Source organism: Lygodium microphyllum, chromosome 23 (genome assembly GCF_053477565.2).
Source record: "Lygodium microphyllum isolate KBCC chromosome 23, Lygodium_microphyllum_v1.1.10, whole genome shotgun sequence".
NCBI classification, from domain to species: domain Eukaryota; kingdom Viridiplantae; phylum Streptophyta; class Polypodiopsida; order Schizaeales; family Lygodiaceae; genus Lygodium; species Lygodium microphyllum.
This window is the reverse complement of record NC_141157.1, coordinates 38,056,225-38,081,613: the sequence shown is the minus strand read 5'-3', so window position 1 is coordinate 38,081,613 and position 25,389 is coordinate 38,056,225. Positions and strand designations below refer to the sequence as shown.

At 40.0% G+C, this 25,389-nt stretch overlaps 1 protein-coding gene across 7 annotated transcripts in view; it reads left to right on the top strand.

The window, feature by feature from the left end:
- The window catches only part of LOC148016079 (golgin), a 61,692-nt gene that overhangs the window by 17,945 nt on the left and 18,358 nt on the right, over positions 1 to 25,389 (top strand). For all 7 annotated transcript variants that reach the window (XR_015688031.1, XR_015688030.1, XR_015688032.1 and 4 more), the window contains exons 6-8: positions 16,996 to 17,094; positions 17,192 to 17,278; positions 17,378 to 17,863. Coding sequence is in view for 4 of the 7 variants with exons in the window: in XM_087663693.1 (XP_087519819.1) it covers positions 16,996 to 17,094; positions 17,192 to 17,278; positions 17,378 to 17,863 (672 nt within the window). In the remaining 3 variants the exon portion in view is untranslated. The remainder of the gene's footprint in view (positions 1 to 16,995; positions 17,095 to 17,191; positions 17,279 to 17,377; positions 17,864 to 25,389) is intronic.

Here is a 25,389-nt window from a genome sequence, read left to right as displayed (position 1 = left end):
GCCTTGCTAGAAACTTGCCTGTCCCATGGCTCTGACTTCCTATCTCTTAGCTGAGTTGAGCTTGTGCTCCAAAATAGAACCATAAAGCTTGGCACAAACATGTCCAACCATAATGATGTTGTAGTTTCCCTGCTCCATGATGTCCCCAACCTTCACATACCATGTGGTTAAATATTTGTGCCGAGAGTGACACTTGTGTGTCTCATCTATGGGCGAGGTGCTCAGCCACCAAACCATCATGATCTTCTGATCTCCCGACCTAGAGCTTATTGATCCTATTGCGGACCATGCAAGAATGAGCATTGCTTGAGGCGGGATTCTGATGGTAAGGGTAGAGGGGGTTTGTTACATCCCTACACATTTAGATGGGTGCTAGTAGCATTGGTCACGGTGGTTATGAAGTGACTTAGTGCAAATGCACTAAGGTTACTTCGGGGTTAGTGCAGCTGAGTCTTATTTATAAGACTCAATGCCCAATTGTGCATGCTCACTATGTGATCACCACTCTTGGACTCTCGGCCCGTTGGCTGATGCATTTATACACTGGGATGGTGTGGATTGGTGGTATGGAATGCCAACCCTTGGGATGTGGTCATTACCCGGATTGTTGCTAGCTCCCAGGCTCGAGGGTGAGCCTGTTTGGCTCTATGGTTGGGAGGTGAGTGTGATGTCTAGTCCCTTCTATTGTGTATATGGCTTATGTTGTGTCTCTGTGAGGTTGGATCCTGGGGGATGTTTCAGGGTTGGTGTATTTTAAATGCTTAGCTTTGACATTATTAAGTTGTGCGCATGTGAAGTGCAAGTTAAGGCAATATGGCAGATCCAAAACCTAAGTTATGCGTTGGGACATTGACAAAAGTTATGGTAAGTTATGTTGGATGGGTACTTGTGGGTGGTTGGTGTCAGTTTTGGCCTAGAGCATTAAATGGCCCCTAGAAATGACTTGTGGTGTCATTTGGGCTAGGTTAAAATTAAACATGCAATGCTAGACTAAGGCCAAGCGAAATTTTGAACAACTTTCAAGTTCAAAGGGCTTAGCACATTAAACATGGATGGGCACAAGCCACAATTAAGGGTAGAGACAACAGGACTTCAAATTTCCAGCCAATAATTACTTGCTGGAAATTAAGTCTAGAGGTTGGAGTTTCATATTAGAAGGTGTTCAACTTGGTAGCTAAGGAGAGAACTTGGCCATACAAGCTGATTGGGGGTTGCTGGAGGTTGAGAAAAGGCCAATCCTATGAGGCAACAATAGATTGTGCACGTGTGATAAGACATGGGTAAAAGTTGCGCTAGGGTTTTACATTGGATGGGTGCTAGTAGCATTGTTCACATGGTGGTTATAAAGTGACTTAATGCAAATGCATTGAGGTTACTTTGGGGTTAGGGCAGCCAAGTCTTATATATAGGACTCAATGCCCTATTGTGCATGCTCTCTATGTGATCACCACTCTTGGCCCGTTGGCCTATGCATTCATACACTGGGATGGTGTGGATCGGTGGTATGGGATGCCAACCCTTGGGATATGGTTATTACTTGGAGTGTTGCTAGCTCTTAGGCTCGAGGGTGAGCCCATTTGGCTCTATGGTTGGGAGGTGAGTGTGATGTTTAGTCCCTTCTATTGTATATATGGCTTGTGTTGTGTTTGTGTAGGTTGGATCCTAGGGGACGTTTTAGGGTTGGTGCCACAGGGAGGTGTATTTTAAATGCTTAGCTTTGGTATTATTAAGTTGTGCACATGTGAAGTGCAAGTTAGTTAAGGCACAATGGTAGATCCAAAACCTAAGTTATGCGTTGGGACATTGGCAAAAGTTGTGATAAGTTATGTTGGATGGGTACTTGTGGGTGGTTGGTGGTAGTTTTGGCCCAGAGCATTAAATGGGCCCTAGAAATGACTTGTGGTGTCATTTGGGCTAGGTTAAAATTAAACATGCAATGCTAGACTAAGGCCAAGTGAAATTTTGAACAACTTTCAAGTTCAAAGGGCTTAGCACATTAAACATGGATGGGCACAAGCCACAATTAAGGGTAGAGACAACACGACTTCAAATTTCCAGCCAATAATTACTTGCTGGAAATTAAGTCTAGAGGTTGGAGTTTCATATTAGAAGGTGTTCAACTTGGTAGCTAAGGAGAGAACTTTGCCATAGAAGCTGATTGGGGGTTGCTGGAGGTTGAGAAAAGGCCAATCCTATGAGGCAACAATAGATTGTGCACGTGTGATAAGACATGGGTAAAAGTTGCGCTAGGGTTTTACACTGGATGGGTGCTAGTAGCATTGTTCACATGGTGGTTATGAAGTGACTTAATGCAAATGCATTGAGGTTACTTTGGGGTTAGGGCAGCCAAGTCTTATATATAGGACTCAATGCCCTATTGTGCATGCTCACTATGTGATCACCACTCTTGGCCCGTTGGCCTATGCATTCATACACTGGGATGGTGTGGATCGGTGGTATGGGATGCCAACCCTTGGGATATGGTTATTACTTGGAGTGTTGCTAGCTCTTAGGCTCGAGGGTGAGCCCGTTTGGCTCTATGGTTGGGAGGTGAGTGTGATGTTTAGTCCCTTCTATTGTATATATGGCTTGTGTTGTGTTTGTGTAGGTTGGATCCTAGGGGACGTTTTAGGGTTGGTGCCACAGGGAGGTGTATTTTAAATGCTTAGCTTTGGTATTATTAAGTTGTGCACATGTGAAGTGCAAGTTAGTCAAGGTACAATGGTAGATCCAAAACCTAAGTTATGCGTTGGGACATTGGCAAAAGTTGTGATAAGTTATGTTGGATGGGTACTTGTGGGTGGTTGGTGGTAGTTTTGGCCCAGAGCATTAAATGGGCCCTAGAAATGACTTGTGGTGTCATTTGGGCTAGGTTAAAATTAAACATGCAATGCTAGACTAAGGCCAAGTGAAATTTTGAACAACTTTCAAGTTCAAAGGGCTTAGCATATTAAACATGGATGGGCACAAGCCACAATTAAGGGTAGAGACAAGAGGACTTCAAATTTCCAGCCAATATTTACTTGCTGGAAATTAAGTCTAGAGGTTGGAGTTTCATATTAGAAGGTGTTCAACTTGGTAGCTAAGGAGAGAACTTGGCCATGCAAGCTGATTGGGGGGTGCCAAAGGTTGAGAAAAGGCCAGAAGTCCTATGAGGCAACAACAGATTGTGCACATGTGACAAGACATGGGTAGCAGGTTTCCTTCTTTACCTCAGTGAGAGGGCGTGACAAAAGAGAAGGGTTGGAAAGTTGCACTAGGGTTTTACCTACCCCCCTTTCAAAGTTGTCGGTCCCATTAGAATTGCCATGAGAGCTTCTGTTCAAAAGATTCTCTCTTAAGTCAATTCTCTCAAATTTTTGGCATTCCTTAGTAGTTTAAATGTGAACAATAATCCAATGCTGTCAAAACCCTAATTTGCAAGCAAAATTTAGGGTTTCTCAGTCACCTTGAAGATTGTGCCCATTAATTGAAGACTTGGTGATTAGTGTAGTAGTTGTGATAGAAGACTTCATGGCTGAACTGAAGTCTCTGCCCATCTACATTTGATTTGGCTTGCATGCAAGTGTTGAAGGACCAAATTATGCCCAATTTGTAGTCAATCTAAAGGGAAAATTGATTCTTGATGCTGCTGGTCGTTTGTAACAGCCCAACGCATTCGTATTTCTAGAGGGATCAACCCATATCTCTTGGTACTACAAGTTTAAGCAATATTATCTAAAGAAATATCGCAAGGGTGCCAATTGTTAGAGCTAGTTAGGTGTCGTTTCTCCAAGATTAATTGGATAAAGTGCTATTTTCAGATTTCTGAATGCATTGCTTGCTGTAATTTAAGTTAAATCAGGTCATCTACTACCTTGCACCAAAAGGAATGCTACTTGTATGGTTCCATAGACGGGATACATCAATTCCCTCAAGTAGATGGGCCCAAGGCACCTGATTGCAAGCCAACATCATTGCAATTTGCTGAATTTGTGATCAGTTGAGTGCAACATAGCAAGCATGTCATCATCATACTCTAGTGAAATGGGTTCAAGCAATGGTGATGCATCACAGTCTGAAGGATCAAGGATCATCGAAAGAAATGCAATGCGTGATCTTGGAATGGGCACATAGCATGGGCAGTATGCTGAGAATGTGGGATTTGACTAAGAAGTGGGTTCTTCAAAGTCTCTAAATGCTGATGACCAGCAAGAAGACGAGGATGATGATCAGTTTAAGGCACAGTTGAGGAGACAATAGCTGGTATCTTTGCACAATTAGCAAAAGGATCCTCAGTTTGTGCAATTCTTGAATGCTTCTAAGAACAACAACAAAGGCAAGAAGAAGAGGTCATCATCTAAAGCTTCAAGTCAACATGAGCTACCAAAAGAAGAGGTAGTTCAGCTTCAAGATATACACAATGTTGTTAAATGAATATAAGCAAATGTGCGAGTGGGGCAAGCATAGCAGATGTAAGGCCATCTTGGTAATGCCAATCCATTGAAATTTGGATAGTAAAGCATGCATTCAAATGTTGGGTATTTGGGATACTTTGGTGAAGGATCTACTTTCCGGTTTTGAAACCCTAATTTTTGCATAAATTGGGCAGCAAGCTGATTTTTCTTCTCTTATGCTTTGACTTGTTTAAATTGTGAGTGCTAGATAAACATGCATAAAACATGTGGCTAAAATTTCAGTGTTAGAGTTTGTTGGAAATAAAGAGAGAGATCTCTAATATATAAAAGTGAGGCTTGGGTGCAAAAAAAATGAAAATAGAGGTTACAAATGACAAGTGCTTGTTGAAAATAACAAATGTTGAGCAAAATGACAAGTGTAGGGATACTTGTCTCTTTCAAAATGACACATGTTCTATTCTAGATGCCACATGTTAATTTTCTAGAGAAAGAAGCTTTTAAATATTATGCTCTAAAAATTCTCTTAAATGGTCAAGAATTTGAGATAGCTGTTGAAGACGAATTTGTTTCTTGCAAAATTTGGGAGCCTTTGATGCAAATGAAATTTCCAATTGAATAACTTCTAAAAATAGCAGCCTCCTAAATTTTAGGAGTCCTAAAATTTGGATCTAGGAGAGCTTAATTATGTAGGTTTACTGGTTCATGGTTTATTTCTTTGATCATGAGTATCTGGTTTTACTTTTTGAAATCACTCATTATATGAGTTTCTAGTCAGTTTAACCACTCGAGTGAAAAAGTCTTAGTCATTTAGGCTTTCTAGTCAATATGACTGCTTGACTAAACTTTTAATTTCTCTTGGGCATCTCGTTGATGGATGATATAGTGTTCTGGCCATTGGCCACTCTTGAATAAAAATAGATGAACATTTAACTATATTTTTAAATAGTCAAATGATACAAATTGCCCTTTAAGATATATGATCATCAAATTAATTTAAATCATCGAGCCAATATATCTTGGTAACAATTGATATACAAAAGGTTGGTTACATCACTCGCTCTTGAAATTCATCTTGTCCTCAATACGTTGCTTGAAGTACTTTTGGTTTTATAGCTTTTTCATAAGTTGTAAGTTTTTCTGAATAGTCTTTAAAATACTATTTTGGCAACCATTTAGAATCTAAATGAGAGTAGTTTTTAAATTTCAAAAAGAAGTTTTTAGAATGTTGTTTTTTTGTTTCTTGATCATATGAAAAACTTGTTACTTTGGTTGAAATATCTCTTCATGTTAGATGGATCTTGTATTAGAGGTTCCAATGATAAAAGCCCTTCACAAGGCTTCAAAAAGTGAATGTGAAAAGCATTGTGAAAATTTCAATATCATGGGAGTTGTAATCTATAACAAACATCATTAATATTTTCACTGACTTGAAATGACACATAATTGCGAGCCTAATGGCTTGGGATGAAGGCTTGTTAGAGATTCTTAGTTGAGCTTTGTCAAATTTTAGCCACACCCAATCTCCTTTTCGTAAAATAAAGTGTCTTTTATGCTTATTTGCTACTTTCTTTTGTTTTTCTTGAGATCTTTGTGTAGTTCGTCTCACTTGAGCAAAAGTTATATCTATATTATATACAAACTTATCGGCATGAAATATCTCCTCCTTTGTTTGAGAATAGGAAGTAAGTGTGGTTTATTATAGATGATCTCAAAAGGTACTTTACTTGTATCAACTATGTTATTATAGGTATACTCTACCAAAGGTAAATACTTTTTTACCATTGTTGGTTGGCTTCATGGCAATAGCACTTCAACATATCTAATATTATGAGATTGTCCATCTCATGTGGACCATTAGTTTAAAAATGATAAGAGAAAGAGAAAATAAGCTCTGTAACCAATTTTTTCAGAGAACTTGCCAAAAGAGACTAGTGATTCACAGATCTCTATCACCCACAATGGATTGTGGTAACCCATGATAGTTTTTTTGATTGGAATAAAATGAGTCTGCTTGTTGCTGAATCTGTCAATTATAGTCGATATGCCATCATTGCCGTTTTGTTGATGTTAGCAAATTAAAGATAAAATCCATGGCAATGCTTTCCCAAGGTTGGCTTAGAATTGATGATGGTTGCAGAAGCCTTGAAGGCTTTTGGCAATCAAAATTTATCTTTATTCCTTAACAAATTATTCAATGTCTCTTCAAAGGCTTGGCCAAAAGAAATACATTTCAAGCATCTTGGTTGTGGCCAAAATACCACGATGAGTCACTTAGGGAGTAGTATAATATTTTTTTATTACTTTAGGCTTGAAATCTTTAGTAATGCACAACTTATTGTTCATTTAAAAAAATCAATCTTTGATAACGTAAGAGTTTACCTTTTTACCAAGGTATAAACTCTCCCAAATGATGTAAAAGTGTTTGTTAGAAGCATACATGTCTCTTATACTAGTGAAATCTATATGATGAATCATGGACACTGCATGAATTTGAGGTCTTTTTGAAAAGGCATCAGCTGTCTTGTTTTGCTTCCGAGTAATAAATTGAGCTAAATAATTGGCCTAATGAATATGCTTCTTAGAAATCTTTGGTTACTTGAGAAAATGTCTCAGATTGTCATGGTTCATCTTGATGAGAAATTGTATGCCTAAAGGATAGTATCTCCAATCTTTTAAAGATTGAATGATGGCCATTAACTTCTTTTCATAGGTAGTAGCATTCTTTTCTACATTTTGTAACCTTCTGCTTGCATGAGCAATTGCATGCTCTTCTTGGTTTAAGACTATACTAATGTAGTCCCTTGAAGTATCACATTCCACCAAGGAAGGTTTTTATAAATTAGGTATAATCAAAACAGATCCTTGGTTGATATAGAATTTTAGAGCTTCAAAAGCATCAGAGATAGGCTTTGAGGTATTAGGGAGGCCATAGTCATAATGGAAAGTATTAGGGAGGTGATACTCCTTGAATGGAGGAATGACACTGTGGCTGATCAGACATGGATAGGGTTGTTTATCAGAGGAGAGATCTTTCTTGCAGTGGTAGTTGCGAGTGTGGAGAGTGTATTTATTGTATCAATAGAAATGGATAGCAAACTTAGAGGAGAGGATCTAAGATTAGTTAGAGCCTATAAGATGCTCTTGACAAAGGATTAGAGTTGTGGCTCATTGTGATAGGACTTGGTACTTAGACCCCGAACCTTAGACTTGTATGGAAGATAGATGGAGATATTGGGCATATAGGAGGAGACCGCTACAGAGGCTTCAGTGGAATCTTGGGGAGTGAGTATGGAGAGATTGATTTGCAGAGATGGCTTAGGATGTACCCTTCTCTGGCTATGCCACTAGGTTGGGGAGTATACAGACGAACAGGTTTAGGGTGGTGCTAGCTGTAGTTGACTATTGGATTATCTAGGATACATCACATTCTTTCCTTGCAGACTTTTGGAGGAGATTGGAGGACAGCTTTAGACCAAGAAAGATTTCACTCTTTCTTTGGTTACTAGCACATATGAGTTTAGCAATTGGTACATGGCTTGGCTATAGTAGAGATAAATTTTTACCCTTGAAAGAAAATCTAAATCTATTTTGATTCCAATCAAGTCTGGGTCTACTCTTCTATACCAAGGTATTCCTAATAGAACAACATAATGGCCAAGATCTTCCATGATAAAAACTCTCATTATCTACATAGTCTTCTATCTCAATTCGTAGCTTCCCAAAGATTGAAGTAACTTGAGATTTCATTCCTTGAAAAGAAGTACTTGACATTTCTAGTGTTCCTAATCTCTCCTATGGTAGATGTAGAGCTTTGACAATCCGAGGATGGATGTAATGATATGTAGCTCGTCTGTCAAAATGAATGAGAATAGGTTGATTAGCAATCTTAACCATGTTGAGCCACCAATTTAAAGAGGTATCCTTTAAGTGAATTTTAACCATTCTAATCTTTGATTTTTCTGTATGATCTTTACATCTAAAAGTACCATCAAATTGTCTAGTAAAAGACACAACTTTTTGAGAATCCCTTTATCATAGAAAACGTCAAACTTGATGCTCTTTTCTTGAAGCTTGACGTCTCTTTTAGCATCATTTTCCTTTGCTAAAAGCAACTTTGGAGATTCAGCTACCATGAAAATAGTTGGTTCTTTGACTTTCTCATTGCCCTTTTCCATGGAGGGATTTTGGGACAAGAGGAGGTGACTTGTGTATGATGAGACTTTGAAGTCACCGCTTGGTTGGATCCTTGAATTATAGGTGTTGTGTTATCTTTCATAGTCTTTGTTGCATCAATAACATTGGTACCTTTTATGTTGAGGTAGGCCCTCACAATTGCAATACCACGTGTCTCAAGAGTAAGAGTGACGAACAGATTTGGGTGTACCAACAATGTGTTGGTACACAAAGAATAAAATGTATTTATACTTAGGGCCCGTAAGGGTGCATTCACATGTACAACATAACAATACATGTATAAAATACACGGAGGTGAATAAAGGACCTTTACATCCCAACAACCTCCCACTTAAAGGTCCGGAGTGAACCTTTAACCAACTCCCACTAGTCGTATGCAATGCTCATGCTGAGCCTTGCCTAGACTTTTAGTGAGAACATCTGCAGGGTTGTCTTGTGTTTTGATCTTGGTCAATGTGATTAGACCATCCTCCAGAATCTATCTGATAAAGTGATATCGCACATCAATATGCTTTGTGCGTGAATGATACATGGCATTTTTAGCTAGATACACAGCACTCTGGCTATCACATCCCAACACTGGAGTACTCATAGACATGCCGAGATCCTCTGCGAGTCTGCTCAACCATATAGCTTCCTTAGAAGCTTCAGTAGCTGATATGTATTCAGCTTCAGTAGTACTCAGTGCTACGATGTTCTGCAACCTGGAGCACCAAGAGACGGCCCCTCCAGCAACTGTAAAGACATACCTGCTAGTGGACCTGCGAGTGTCTAAGTCACCTGCCATGTTTGCATCATAATAACCCTGCAAATTAAGTGCACCCTGCCCATAGCAAATACACTTTCTTTGTGTACCCTTCAGGTATCTAAGAATACTCTTGACAGCCTCCCAATGTGGTTTGCCAGGATTTGACATAAACCTGCTGACAACTCCCACTGCATGAGCAATGTCTGGACGAGTAGCCACCATAGCATACATAAGAGAGCCACAAGCTGATGCATAAGGGACTCCCTTCATAGCATTGGCTTCCATGTCATCTTTTGGGTGTTGGCTTTACTAAGCTTAAGGTATGGAGGTAAGGGTACTCCGAGAGGCTTAGCTTCAGCCATGTTAAATCTGTCCAGTACCTTTTCAATGTACTTTTCTTGAGATAAGAACAGCAGTTTCTGTGTTCTATCCCTACGAATCCTCATGCCCAATATATGCTCTGCATTTCCCAAATCTTTCATGGAAAAAGCTGATTTCAGCTGATCTTTGAGAGCATCCAAGCTAGTCTTTCTCTTCCCAGCTAACAATATATCATCCACATACAAAACAAGTATGATAGGGCTGCCATCTGTAGCCTTTTTCATATACAAACAATGATCTGCATGGCTGCGTGTAAACCCATGTGAGAGCATAAAAGTGTCAAACTTTTTGTACCACTGCCGTGGTGCTTGTTTCAGCCCATATAAGCTGCGTTTTAGTTTACACACCAACTGCTCTTTTCCAGGAACTACAAAACCCTCGGGTTGTTTCATGTAGATCTCCTCATCAATGTCACCATGTAGAAAAGTTGTTTTCACATCCATTTGGTACAGCTCTAAATCCAATACAGCAGTGAGAGCAAAAAGCACACGTAGTGTGGTCATCTTCACGACAGGTGAGAAGACCTCCTGGAAGTCAATCCCTTCCTTCTGTGCATACCCTTTGGCAACCAATCTTGCCTTGTACTTGGGTTTCCCATCAACTGTCTTTACTTTGTAAACCCATTTGTTTGGAAGAGGCTTTCTTCCTTTGGGCAACGACACAAGATCCCAAGTATCATTGGCATACAGAGATTTAATCTCTTCCTGCATAGCTAGCTCCCACTTATTACTGAATTTGCATGACTTAGCCTCTTTATATGTCAGAGGCTCACCCTCATGAGTAAGCATCACATAATGCAAAGAGGGGTCATACCTATGTGGCTGCCTTCTTAGGCGTGTAGACCTGCGTACCCAATGATCCACATTCTCAGGAATCGGATCTACATCTGGAGGCATGTTATTTTCGGCATTTATTGGCTGCTGTAAGCCATTTTCAGCATGCTGTTCATGCTGTACAGCACCTTCATTTTCATTTCCAGCACCTGCATTTATTTGCTGTCCATGACCTCCCTGTGCTTCTATTTGCTGTCCATCATCATCTGGCTCAAAGATAACTAGCTGATCATCAGTTTCAGCCTGTGGTACAGCACCATGAGGCTCATCATTTGAAGTAATAGGTGGCTGCGAATTCTGAAATTTGACCTTTTTCATGTCTTTATCAGAGGCTAAAGTACTTTTCAGCAACTTTGCCTCATTAAACACAACATTAGGGCTGCGAACAATTTTCTTGGACTGAGGTAGCCACACTCTATAGCCAAATTCACCCTCATCACCATAGCCCATGAAAATGCCTTTGGTGGATTTCGGGTCAAGTTTATTCCTTAGCTCATTTCTAACATGCACAAAAGCATCACAGCCAAATATTCGTAAATGGTCATATGAGGCCGGTTTGCCAGACCAAACCTCCTCAGGAATGCCATTATTTAGGGACCTGTTTGGAGAGCGGTTGCAAATGTGAACCGCGGTTTTAAGTGCCTCTCCCCAAAATTCATGAGGGAGATTAGCAGTGGACAGCATGCACCGCACTCTCTCACATAGAGTCCTATTGTATCTTTTAGCCACTCCATTTGAAGAAGGGCTTTAAGGGGCTGTAAGCTCCCTCTTGATCCCATGCAAGTCACAAAAGGACTTAAATTCATTAGACATGAACTCACCCCCATTATCAGTTCTCAAGCATTTCAACTTTCTACCTGTCTGAGTGGTCACGAATGCATGAAAAGTTTTAAAAACAGCAAACACTTCACTTTTCTTTTTCAACAAATAAACCCAAATCTTCTTGGAACAATCATCAATAAAAGAGGCAAAGTATGCAGCACCACCCAACGATTTCAAAGGCATGCTACATACATCAGAATGCACTAAGTCCAATACATTTGACTTACGGGAGACACCAGAGTAAAATGAATTTTTCATTTGCTTTCCAAACTGACAGTCATTACAAAAATCAAGTTTAGAGCCTTTTCCATCAACCCTCTTCAAAGAGGTAAGAACATCAAGTCCTTTCTGGCTCATATGGCCTAATCTCTTATGCCATAACTCCAAATGACAGCCAATTTCAGCAACTGCAAGAAACTTGCCATTCAAAGCTTTACAGTGCAGACAATACAAAGTGCCATTCTTGGTTCCTTTAGCAATCAGCATGGAACCTCTTTTTAATTTCCATAAACCACCACCAAACAGTGTGGTGTAACCATGCAAGTCAAGCTGTCCAACAGATAGTAAACTCTTCTTGATGCCAGGCACATACCTGACATCTTTCAACACAAGTTCTTGCCCATTATCCAAAGACAAGTGTATGGTGCCAATCCCATCAATGCTGCAAGCATGATTATTTCCAAGGTAAACCTTGCCATAACAGCCTGCATCAAAAGTAGCAAAACACTCCAAGCATGGAGTCACATGGAAAGAGGCACCAGAGTCTACAATCCAAGTCTGAGTGACACAATCATCAACTGACAAAAGTGCATCAATCACATCAGCCTTGGTGATCTGCATATCCTGCATGTGACGTACAAGGGCATCATAATCCGCTGCACATAATACATCAGCCTCTGCATCTGAGAGCTCCTCTATGACAACACTAGAGGCCACATTGGCCTTTTCCTTGCCTTTACCTGCCTCAGATGCATCTGTCTTTTCCTCTTTCTTCTTTTTATCTCTTGCATTTTTCTCTCTTTTGTTCCTTCTTGTAATACCTGCAATCAGGCTTCTTGTGGCCCTTCTGACCACACTGATAGCATGTAACATCACTCTTTTCTTTTCCTTTGCTCTTGCTCCTGCTTCTCTGTCCAACATTTGCATTTTTCTTTTCAGCCCTGCCTCTAACATTATAAGCTGAGTTGCTGCCTTCTCCACTAGACTTACGTCTAATTTCTTCATTCAAGATCGAACCCCTCACACCATCATATGTGAGATTGGGGTTATTGCTGAGAGAAACAACCAAAGTCTCCCAAGAGTCGGGCAATGTCATGATCAAAAAGATCGCCCTCAACTTATCATCAAAATCCAAACTTGCATCCTTGAGCTTATTTAAAATGCTAGTAAATGCACTCAAGTGCTCAGCTGCAGGCTTGGACTCATCCAGCCGCATATTCACCAACTTACGCATTAAATGCACTTGATTAACAGGTGTGGTGATCTCATAGGTAGTCTTCAACTTCTCCCATATTGCATAACCAGTGGCAAAGAGGTTGCTTGCAGTAAACCTTAGAAAATTTTTTAAAAATTTATGGAAGAAAAAACGTGTCGAACTGCAGCTGTTGACTTGCGCTGCCTGCGGCAGCCTTGCGTGAGCTGTCGCCTGCTCAAAAACGTGACGAAAACAGCATCACGTGACCTGTCCAGCCTGCGCCTGATGCTCGTGACCTGTTCGTGACTGCCTGATGAAAAACGACCTGTCCTGCTGCCACGTGATAAAAAAACGACCTATCCCCTGTCTATCAGGCTGTCGCTTGCACAAAACGTGACCTGCAACACTGTCGCCTGACTGTCCAGCACATACACATGCCTGGAAACAGTGACGACCTGACCTGTATGAGTGACGACTTACTGATTTCTCGCGAGCGAAGAGCTGGTGTTGTCTCACAAGGACTTCGAGGAGTGCGAGCACCTTAACCTCAGCTCTGATACCAGTTGTTGGAGCGCGCGGGTAGCTGGAGCGTGAAGATTTGCAGCAGAGGAAGTGAACAGGTGAGTGAGAGTGTAGTAAGAGTGACGAACAGATTTGGGTGTACCAACAATGTGTTGGTACACAAAGAATAAAATGTATTTATACTTAGGGCCCGTAAGGGTGCATTCACATGCACAACATAACAATACACGTGTAAAATACACGGAGGTGAATAAAGGACCTTTACATCCCAACAAGAATGACAATACTTTGAACTTAACCAAGTTTATCAATTATTGCTATGAAAATTAGAAGGCAAAGGGAGAGAGAGATAGAAAGAAGAGAGATGACACTACGCTGAGAGGGAAATTGGCCCCTCTCCCTTTACAGGTTTTTATTGAAACAAACCATGGGCACCAAGTGCCTCAACCATACACAATCACAATGGACTGATTTGCTACAATTATTAAAATTAGGGTTTTGAAACCCTAATTTGCAGCGAGCTGATTTTCTTCTTTTGTGCTTTGATATGTTTAAGTTGAGTAGAAAAAGCTTCTTGAATGAGTGCTAGATAAGCATGTGGTTGAAATTTCAGCGTTAGAGCTTGTTGGAAATGAAGAGAGAGATCTCCAATATATAGATGCAGGGCTTGGGTGATCAAAAGTGGAAAGTAAAGGCTACAAATAATAAAGGTTCAATTAAATGATAAGTTTACGAACACTTGTCTCTCCTACACTTGTCTCTAAACCTTCTGCTCTAAAAACTCTCAAATGGTTAAGAATTTGAGATAGCCGTTGAAGACATAATTGTTCTTTGGAGAATTGTGGAGCATTTGACATAAACTAGTTTTTAAAAGCCTTCTAAATTTTATGTCTTGTCTATTTGGATTTAAGAGAGCTTAATCATATAGGTTCACTGGTTCATGGTTTGTTTCTTTGATTATGAGCATCTGATTTCCCTTTCTGTAACTACTCATTATGTGGGCTTCTAGTCAATGTGATCACCCAAGTATAAAAGTCTTAGTCATCTAGGCTTTTTGATTAATCTGAATGCTCGGCTAAACCTTTCATTTCTCTTGAACATCTTGTTGATGGATGAACCAAGTATAATTATAGGGCATTCTGACCATTGGCTACCTTTGAATAGAAACATATGAATATTTAATGATATTTTAAAACACTTAAATATTATGAATCACCCTTCAAGATATACGAGCATTAAATTAATGTGAATCATTCATTGAGCCAATACATCTTGATAACGGTTAATATACAAAAGGTTGATTATACGATATCAATATGTCGCATCCATGGACTTATGATAGGGTTACCAGCTAGTGCAATAGCACTCTGGGTGTCCTAGTAGAGGACAATCGGTGAAGCACATGGAAAATGAAGTGCCGCTAGCAAGTTTCTCAAGTAGACAGCCTCTATGGTACCATCAAAGAGGGCCCGATACTTTGCGTCAGCTATGGAAGCAACCATTGTCTCCTGCTTATGGCTTGACTAAGAAATGGGAGCCATCCAAAGAGAAGATATAGCCAGCATGGGAATGCCGGGTGTTAGGATCTCTAGCCCAATTTTAATTAGTGTATCCTTGCAAAAGTAAACCATGACTATCAGTTAGTCCAACGGGGTAACGGGTCTTTGGTTTGACAACATGTTAGTGTGTCAGTTTTCTAAATCTAAGGTGCTTTCATTGAATGAATTGAAATGGCCCGGGCTAGACCCCCATGAGATTGTATTAGCTAGAGTTCTCCTTATCTATAACTTTTGGCTTTCTTGTAGTGTTACATTTTTGTTTACTATTCTTTCGAGACAATTGTACTGTTGTACAGATGATTGTAATTCATGGTCTCATAGGTCATTTTGTCCTTTTGCAAATGTTAATATATCATTTCATTACTTTATGAGATTGACCACCGTATCATTTTTTGAGTCATTTTGATGCGTGTTGTGTTTTCACTTAATGCAACACTTGTTACATTAGTATAATATATTCAACTTGTTTCACCAAAAATGTGTGCGTGTGACACGTGTGTGCGTATGTATATGTAAATAAGCAAAAATTTGAAGGACAATTTGATTTCTACCTTGTAATAGATTTTTTGTGAATTTCTGTTTTTCCTTGGGGTAAACATACCTTATGGAAGCAAAAGCAACCCATCCTGTATTAATTGTTTAAACATTGTGCTACTATTGGTCTACTTTGAGTGATTTATCAGCTATGGCCTCTTGGACACTCTCATGTCTATAAAAATTTTTTAGTGGACAACTCAAACTAATAATAACTGTTATCTTACAAGTTGTTTCACATAGACAATATGGCATAGAAAATATATTGAAAATACGATATATAGATAATCATCATAAAGTTATTGTATTATACTGTAACATTCTAGTGAATACTTGGAAGCTATCGTATTACAGAGGAAACATACAAAGAAAAGTTGCTATCAACACCGTACAAAGGCCTTAGTCTTGGGAATCTCCTCCTAGGCTACCTAGGCATTACTGATTTAAACGAGAACTAAAAATTTGTATAGAAATTACCAAAGTGTTATACCATTTTGATTCCACAAGAATCAGATCAGCAATCACACATTTGCTGCAGCGAGCAATCAAATAAATTATTCAGTTTCACAGAATTTTTGTTTTTGTGCTCATCATGGCTCAAGATTTATCCAACTTGGAATGATGTCTCAAATTCGCAAGAATATTTGCACCAAGAACATGCTTGAATCCAAAGGATCTTATTGTTCTGTTCATAGGCAATACCATGGCAATTTTATAGGCCATAAATACAACTGTACACGATCAATGATCTATTTGATGCAGGTCCTTAAAACTCAAGCCAACACATTAGGCTTTACTGCAATCAGTTACTCAATGCTCTTTGCAAGAGGAATGTGAGAAATCATGGCTACAACTTCTTGGCACTACTCAATAACCATCACTTGTACCTTTGGCTTGGAATCTTAGGTTTACAAAGAGAAGAAGAGTGTGCTAAAGGGATTGGCCTTCAGAAGAGGTAAAGATGAAGAAGACTAGATGTAGAAATGCCTCTTTTCATGGATTCTACAGCAGTAGGTCCCATTTCTACTTCCCTCCTTGTTATACATGACCTTAGTCTTCCCTTGAATGCTTAAATTTGAGAACCAATTGCCATTTATAGGCACAAGAACTCTCAAAAGTTTTCGATTGTATACTAGTCTTTTCACACTCTTTCATATGCTCTTGCAATGATGAGGCTACAACACAGAAATGTGGTGAGAAAGAAAGGAAGCAGATGGCGTCGGTAGAGAAAATTATAGGCACCAACTTCTTTTAAAGACTGGGGGGACTTATGAGACCATACTAAGGTCATCCATATCATGGAAGACCTGCAGAGCTAGGATCCACGTTGGAGAGAGGTGGATGATATTATTGAAGTATTCTTCCAAATAATTTGCCCAGTACTCACAGTTTGCTAAGAGATACGAGAAGTCGCTTCACTTGTAAGTTGTAACTGCTGCTCACAAAGACCTTTTGAGGACTCAAGCTTATTAAAACCTACTTAAAATTGGTTGCACTACTACAACTGCACGACATTATTCAATTGAAAAATGTTACTTTCTGGCATTCTTTGTCTAGAAGATACAGTAAAAGCTTGCACTTTTGTTAACAGATGACTCAAGGCACTTTGGCGCTACAAGACCAGTATCACACGTTGCAGCACCTTAGAGGATCCTGTTCCAATGATCTTCATGGGTTGACTCTTTTTTTGGTATAAATGAAACTGAAATTTCCTGAGGATAGAGATTGCTCCTTTTCTTTGCTTGTGGTTCCACTTACTTATTCTGAAGGCTTCATTTGATTAACAGGTTGCCATTTTAGCTGGTGAAAGTGATCATTCTGGCCACACAGCTGGAAAGGCACTTGTAGCTCTTTCTTGTTATCTAGATGAAGTGGTTAGCAACATTCCTGCAGTTTAGCTTTGGGTTTCCTTCTGAAGTTGCAAGTCAAAATAAGCCTCTGTCAGCTAATTCTGCTTTGTTTATTTGATGCAGCCCACTTTATGGAGTTGGATATTAAACTGTTTTTGGAGTACCTTGAAGTCTTTTTGCCTGGAGAACATCAATTCCTCATATATTCAGAAGAAAAGATGGATAGCTGTTATGCGGGCAGCACAATTGCTTCATACTATTTTAAGGGGCTATAAGGAAGAAGGAGCATCGAAATTGAGGACTTTCCTTTCCATCTCTGATCTGCAGATTACAAGTGTAGTGATACCATTTGTTAAACACTTTCCTAAACATGATAATAACCCATCAAAGCATGCAGATGCAGAAAGTTTAGCACTGGGGGCAATGCTGCAACTGTTGTGCACTATAGTTCATGCTCTAGATCATGAACTGATTATTGGAATGGAAGTCACAATTAATAATGAGCAGATTTTGACATCTGTGGACACCTTCGTGTCAGCATTTTCTTGGCATTGTCTTAAACCCAAAATTAGAAGCTGCATTTCAAACTATCGAAGATACAAATATCTGGTATATAAAACTTTGTGTTTCACTCATTTTGATCCATGTGATTTGAACAGATCAAACGTATTGGCAGATTTTAATGTCTTTAGTTACTTTTGTTTCAAGATTTCATGCTGTTGTCTTAGAATCTGATAACAGAAGATGCATTTCACACTGTTACAGATATGAGTTTCAAATGCATTGGTCCTTTGGATTTATTCAAAGCTCTATGAGAGGAGAAGGGCTGCTTAATTACTCAAAGGGCAATTTTTTTGTCTAATAGCGAAGGTCAGCTTGTATCTTATCCCTGAGATCCTTTGCAGACTTGAAAGTTTTCTTCTTCATTAGAACTTGATCACTAATCCTTTGGCATCAACACCTTTTCATTAAACCTCTTTGATCATCTCCCTTCCTTGAAAACTTTGCTGTAGAGTGAGTTTCATAGTGCGTGGCCCTTCAAGGAGTGTTCTCAGGCACCATCAGTAGAAATTGCTGATTTGCAGTTGCCTTATTTCAGCTTTTTGGCTCATTAGTTGGCCGTATTTTACTCGAGTTGAAACAGGACATTCATGGAGATCTTAGAATGTGAGTAAACTTTTGTGAGAAGATAGGTCACATAGCTCCCCATTGTCTCAAGTAGGAAAGGATGTGAGTAAGCTTTTGTGAGAAGATAAGTCACATAGCTCCCCATTGTCTCAAGTAGGAAAGGAACTAGTATGCCAAGAAAGCCAAAACCAAAGCCACCACTTAAATTGAGAAGTTGATTCAATATTTCTTAGTGTCGCTAAGCCATCTAAAGCTCAAGAGCTTGACATTGCCCACTCAATTGTTGAATTGAATGCACTCTATGGTGCACAAATCAAGTTAATGACATTGAACACATTCATTCAGTTGAGGTCCATTATGGTTGGAGAATTGAAGCCATCCCTTTGAAAGGTTATTATAGGTAAGGCCTTTAAAAATGAGGTTGTTGAAACTTGAAGTCATTGACACTAAGTTTTGAAGTCATTAACAAAGTCACAATGTTGCCTAGTGATCACTAATGTTTAACAAGGGACCATTTGAGATAATTGACTTTCATGCCTCTCTTTCAAAGCATGGTATATAGTTGTATTTGTCATTGGCACTCTCTTGCTTACTTTAATGGTGATTACGTCAATTTTGGCAATTCCAATATGGGTACTTAATTTCAAGTGCCTTGACCAAGGTTTCCATACGTTTTTGGTGACATGGTTGCCAAAGTTGAACCTACATTGCAGCATTTGCCCAGAAGGCAAGCGATGCGAATAGTGCTTTTCTAAAGAGCCAACTTACTAGGCTCTGTGTACAATCTAAGCTGGTCCTTGACATGTCGTTGTCAAGTATTTCATTCAAAGTTTGCTGATTATTGTTTTCCAAGTAATAAAATTCTATTTAAGACACCTAATTGATAATCACCATCAAGGTAAAAACATTTACAGGATCCTGTAAAGAAATACTTGAGCACAGAAGATAACACAAAGTGTACAACAAGACACGATGAACAATAGAACTCAAAGGTGAAGAGTAACTCAGAGTAAGAGAGGAATGAATGTGGTAAACACACTGCGCAAGAGTGAATACAAAAACCTGAACCTCGGTATCTCTGAATGGACCGGGGCAGAGATGAATTGAACAATGTGTCATACTCTGAACAGATCTTGAATCACAGCTAGTAGCCTCCAGCAAAGTGACCAGCTACTGAAATTGGCTAAGAACAGCAGTGCAGGCTGTACCGTCCCAAAAATTCAGGGCTGAAACTGATGTAGACTGATCCAGTTAAGTACCCAGCAGCAACAATGCAGTAGACAGCTCCTGAAGGCAGTAGAAGATCAGGGCAGCAGCTACAGGCAGCAAACACAGCCTGTTGGAGGCTTGGTGATAGCTGCCAAGGTGATGTCAGCAGTGTATGGACAGGCCGGTGCAGTAAACACAAGCTGGACAGCAGTTGCCAGGTGTGCAGCAGCTCTGAACAGGCAAATGGGGACTAAACAGGGCATGTAGCTGGTAGACAGCACCATCAACTGAGTATCCACCTGATAAGGGATGTAGACAGTAGTGAAGAAGGCGTCAATTGGTGGACTAATCTGCAAAACATGATTGGAGCAAGTGGCTGGGCAGCCTCCTATTTATAGATGTGGATCCTCCCAAATTTTTTGGGTGTTTGCTTATGGGACGAAGAAAGTCTGGTAATTTTTGAGTTTTGGGGCTGTCTTAAAGGGCTAATGAAGGTTTAAATTTGTTATGCACCTTCTTAGCTTAACAGATCCATCTATCTACAACAATGGACAATCATATAGAGGGATGCTATCACCTTGACTCTTTGCTTCTCAAGTACTGTGAGAAATGCACCAGCCATGGAGGAGAGAGCAACAATTGACAATGATAGTGAGCGAGCTGAAGCAAGAGAGTAGAGTGTACTTGTTGAACTGAAAGATAGAGTGAATGTACAACTTCAATTTAGGTCATAGGTTGACTTAACCAGCCTATCACCAACTAACTAGAGTTAGGATAACTTACTCTAGATCCTACTATCACTACTTTAATGTCTAAAGACACTAGGTGTACACATACAAGGTGTCAAATAGCCTGAGTGCATAATCCATCTCTCTCTGACAATGCATTTGTTATCTTCAAAGATGACCTAAAAGCCATGCTTATTGAAAGCACATATAGAGAACAAATTCTTTGTAATGCTAGATACAAACAAAACAAAACCATCTTAAGGAGTAATCATGACTGAACCAATGCCACATACATCATAATTGTTGCTATTTGTACATGTAACACTCTTTTCTACATGAGTTGAATGTAAAGGTGTGAAGAGACACTTCCTAAAAGCGATATGCCTAGATGCCCACTATCAAAATACAACGCAGCAGCATTAATTGCTGAATTAGCCATCGAAGAATCAACACCGCACATAAGAAATGCATAATCCTCCACAAAGTTAGTTGATGTCTCCTAGACGACCAAACCAGAGTTCCCCCCCTCCCCCCCCACAACACACACACCCCCCCCCCACAAAAGGCTACATCAATGAGGTGTGGAATCCAAGATATGACTCAAGAAGTGAGTTCAATGTGATGTTTACTAATTTTGCATCATGAATGGCCTCATCAACATTAAGCAACTGCTCACACAAATCATGTATGTATGTGAGGTCATTTGACATACTATCACCCTTATCCATGTTTACGTTAGCCAGCTCTCTACAAAGATAAGATATCGTGGCTTCATTACATGCTGTGAATATACACTTTGGCACATCCCAAGCTACTTTTGAGGTCCTACAAGACCTCCTTGATAAGAGAGGGAGGGGGTGCAACATCAGCACCAATACCAACAACTTGTCCTCCAACATTATACTAAGGTGTTTGAGATGCAAGACCTCATGGTTGTTGCAAATTACCAATGACGTAGTCCCATAAATTCTTCACTACAAGAAGGTTATGCACCATGAAACTCCACAAAGGGTAGTTGGTGCCATCGGGCTTGTCCTCTTGAGTGAGAACACTAAGGATGTTGCTTTGATTATTATGCCCTTGACATGCAATGTTACTAGTGATGCACAAAAATGAGTAGCCAAATACTTCACGCTAAAGTATAGAATGTACTCTGCTAAGTACCAAAAATCCCCACATAGGATCAGAATGTAAATACCAATTTGTTACAATTCTTGACAAATGTGCTGAAGGTTGTACAAATTAGCACTTAGTCTGCAATTTGCAATGATACACTATTGTTTTGCACTTGTCTCAAAATGTATGTCCAAAAAGAAAATTTACAGCAATTTAATGTTGAGCCTCCCCAAATTTTATTGGAAATCCCTAAAATTCACAGCCAAATCTGACTGACACAGCAAGATAATGTTGTTGTAACACTTGTTCCTTGCCTTGGAATGCATGTCAAGCAAAAGCCTCAAATTTCTTTCCATGAAATTTATATCTTTTAGTTTGAAATCCTATAGAAATGTTGCCTTGAGATGCGTGTTGATAGTAATTGGTAGTTGGAATCCACCTTGTAATGCGTGTCGGAGCCTCTAGACCAAAAAGCCCCAAATTTGTTGCACAACTTTGGAAGAAATTGTGTAATGTCAGCGTTCTTAAGGTTGAATGGCACGTAGAAAGCCGATTCGAGCAAAAGCCCCCAAGTTTTGGGCACCTTGGGATGCATAGAGCTCAAGACCTTCGATAAGTGGTGTTGACTTGAGAGCTAACATGGTAGGTGAGACCTGGTGTGGCAGGTGGCAGATTGGCAATCCAATGAGGCTGGACATCGGGTTGATGGTGTAGAAGACTGCAATGGTGGCAACAAAGGTCAAGTGTAGGCGGCGGCTCAAATGGAGGAGGTGCAAGCTGATGAGCGGGTGACGGGAAAAGCAACAATTAGCAAGAGTGTTGCTAACTGGCAGATTGGGTGACAAATAGGGAGCAGACAACGGTGCTTGTGCAGGCGGCGAGCACAATAGGATAAGCAAGCATCGGTGCAGGAGGCAATGGCCACATGGTGGTGGTAGCACTTAGCTAGGTGGCGGCACGTTGACAAGTGCCACTGGAGGTGCAGAAAGCATAGGCAGGTAGTAGGCGTTTTTGTGGTTGATGGCAATAGCCTTGGTGGCAAGGTTGTAGGACAAGACGCTTGAAGGTGTAGGGGGTGTGGCAGTCATTGAGGTAGCAAATGTCAAGTTGTAGGTGGCCTAAGGATGGAATGAGCTGGGCTGATGTGCAGCTGCTTAGTTCTCGGTAGCTCCTCATCCTCTTCCTTGCACAAATGGAAGTTGATGGTAGCAAGACCTCAAGTGGAGTGACACTAGTTATTGGCGGTTGCTAAACAAAACCCATGCAAAAGCTGCTCTAATACCAAATGTGAGAAATGCAATAGCTATGGAGGAGACAGAAATGAGAGATAGGGATATTGAGTGAGTTGAAGCAAGAGAGTAGAGTGTACTTGCTGAACTAAAAGATAGAATGAAAGTACAACTCTAGTTTAGGTTATAGGTTGACCTAACCAGCCTTCCACCAACTAATTAGAGTTAGCTAACTTACTCTAGATCCTAGTGTCACTACTTCAATGTCTAAAGACACTAGATGTACACACTATATTGACACTTCATGAATCATTTGGGCACTACCTAGATTTGGCAAATTGTACCAAGTAGAAGGCTAATAAAACAAGCAATTTGGTGGTCTGTAGCTTGTAATGCCATACCATTCAGGGAATTTCTAAGTGAAAGAAGGTGCCGGTCTCCCAAATATAAAGGTCTCTCTCCTCTTGCTCATGTGATGTGAGCGTTTTCATAGTCTCTCCCATTCACCTCTTAGAGTATGAATGATCTCAGTCCATATGCCAAAGAGGGTCTCTGCATTGGAAATATGATGGTGCTATGTAACCTGCTTTGCTTGGTCCCACATTGCGAGCGGTCCATTCTATCTAGAGTGAGGATGGTTCTTTTTTTATGGTTGATAGGCTATGCTCTCCTAAATGTCATGACATCTGCAATTTGGCTCTTGTCCATGACCCAGCCTACTACTCCCTAGGTCATTTTTATCACACCATGAGTGTCGTAAAAACCCAATTTGAGGACCCTCCTATATACCTCTTGAGCCGTGGTGGGCAGGACCATACACAATACCTTTGAGTCTTCTTTGTAGCACCATATCTGGAGCATGCAACTAAGCCTTTTCAAATTTTGAGGCAACTACCTACTCCTAAGCTCCTATTATTGAGCTTTAAAAATGCATTATATTAATTAGCTCTTTTTTACAGCCCCAAAACATGCTTATTACCAAGAGTTTCAATAATGGCCGCTTTCCTAAGAGTGTCTTTGTCACATAAGCCAAGCTCTAATTTGGGAGGATCGACTCATCTAAGAATAGGTGGCAGCCTGTCCACTCAGCCCATTTCATATTTTCAGGTTCTCCTTTAGCTGGCGTGCCTACATCTCCACTACTGCCTACACCCCTCCATGGCAGATACCTTAGTTCGTGGTGGTGAACAACTTGTATCAGCTCCTGGCGATCTGTCTCCAGCCCTCTTGACCTTGTGCTTACTGCAAGAGGCAGCTTTCCAGCCTGCTGTCCACACCATTCCCAACCATTGCCATCAGTCATAGAGTTGCCAAACACTTGCATTTGCTGCTGCCAGCTCACAAGTGGCCTGCATTTGCAGCCTACAGTAGTTGCCTTCACTTCCTAGGGCTGCTGCTGCGTTTTGCAGCTAGGTGCTGTCACCTTCATCTTTGAGATAATCTCTAGCTTGCTGCCCACCATTGTTCAGAGCTTCCACTGCATGTTCAGCATGATCCAAACTCTATAGATCTGCGTTTGCAGTTGCTGATCACTTTTGGGGGCTGCATGCTGCGTTTTGCAATTTGTATAGAGTTCAGTACACTCTCCAGCTCATACTCTCTGCCGTGGTCCTTCAAAGACATGGCAGTTCAAGATTTCGTATTCACTTTGCATAGTGTGTTTACTGCATTGAGCATTGTATCTATTTATTCTTCATTCATCTTTAGTATTCATTATCTCTGAGTTAATTTATCCCTATTGGGTTATTTTCTCGGCCTATGCTTTGTCATATAATTGTATTTTGTATTTTTTATTCAATAATATTTTACATGATATCAAAGCTAGGTATCTTTGAAGAAACCTAGGCCCTTGATCAGAAAAATCGTCATAAAAAACAAGAACTTTCAAAGGGAAGATGACTTCAAACACTTCCACACCACTTTAGTCTCTAGAACATCCTATGCCGAGAACTGAGCAAGAGTGGGCTTCACAGCTTGCCCAACAAGTTTTCTCGACACTGGTGGAGAGACTTCTAATTATCATGGTGTATACGGACCCTTTGAGATTTTATGAGCTGAGTACGATTTGATTCTTACAAATTGAGCCTAACAAGCCATTGAAGATAAATATGGCCCTTTCCTTTTAGATATTGTATGCAAATATAAAGATGTTGCAAGATCGTCGGAGCTTTCATTAGGGATGGGCCTCACTATTGGAGAAAGAGATCCAGTATATGTTCCATTCTTCTAATGGAATACAGCCACTCTAGTGCTAGATACACAAGTTTCTACTTCTGTTGCTTCCTCTTCTTTTACTTCTACATCTATGCAAGATTTTAGAGCTGGTTATGAGGAAGATCGATTCCAATTTGTTGACTATGAAATAAGTCTTGAAGAGGACCGATTTATGTATGTTAATATATGTAGGGTTGGATATAAGAAAAAACATATACTTTTTCTTCTAGCTTTCCTTCTTTTAGTTTTGCTTCTCGTAGTCAGTTTGATGGTGTCTCATCTTCATTTCCATCATTATCTACATTTCAATTTCCACTATTAAATTCTCGAAATCAATTCAATGCATTCACTCCCTCTACATCACCACCACAATTGTAAATGCCACCTGTCCCACCCTTTTCTTTCATTGCTTCCACACCTACATTACGCCATTATTTACATCACCTTTCACCATTCCACCTGTGCAATCACACAACAAATTGGGGGGGATCTTCAAACATAGACACATCCT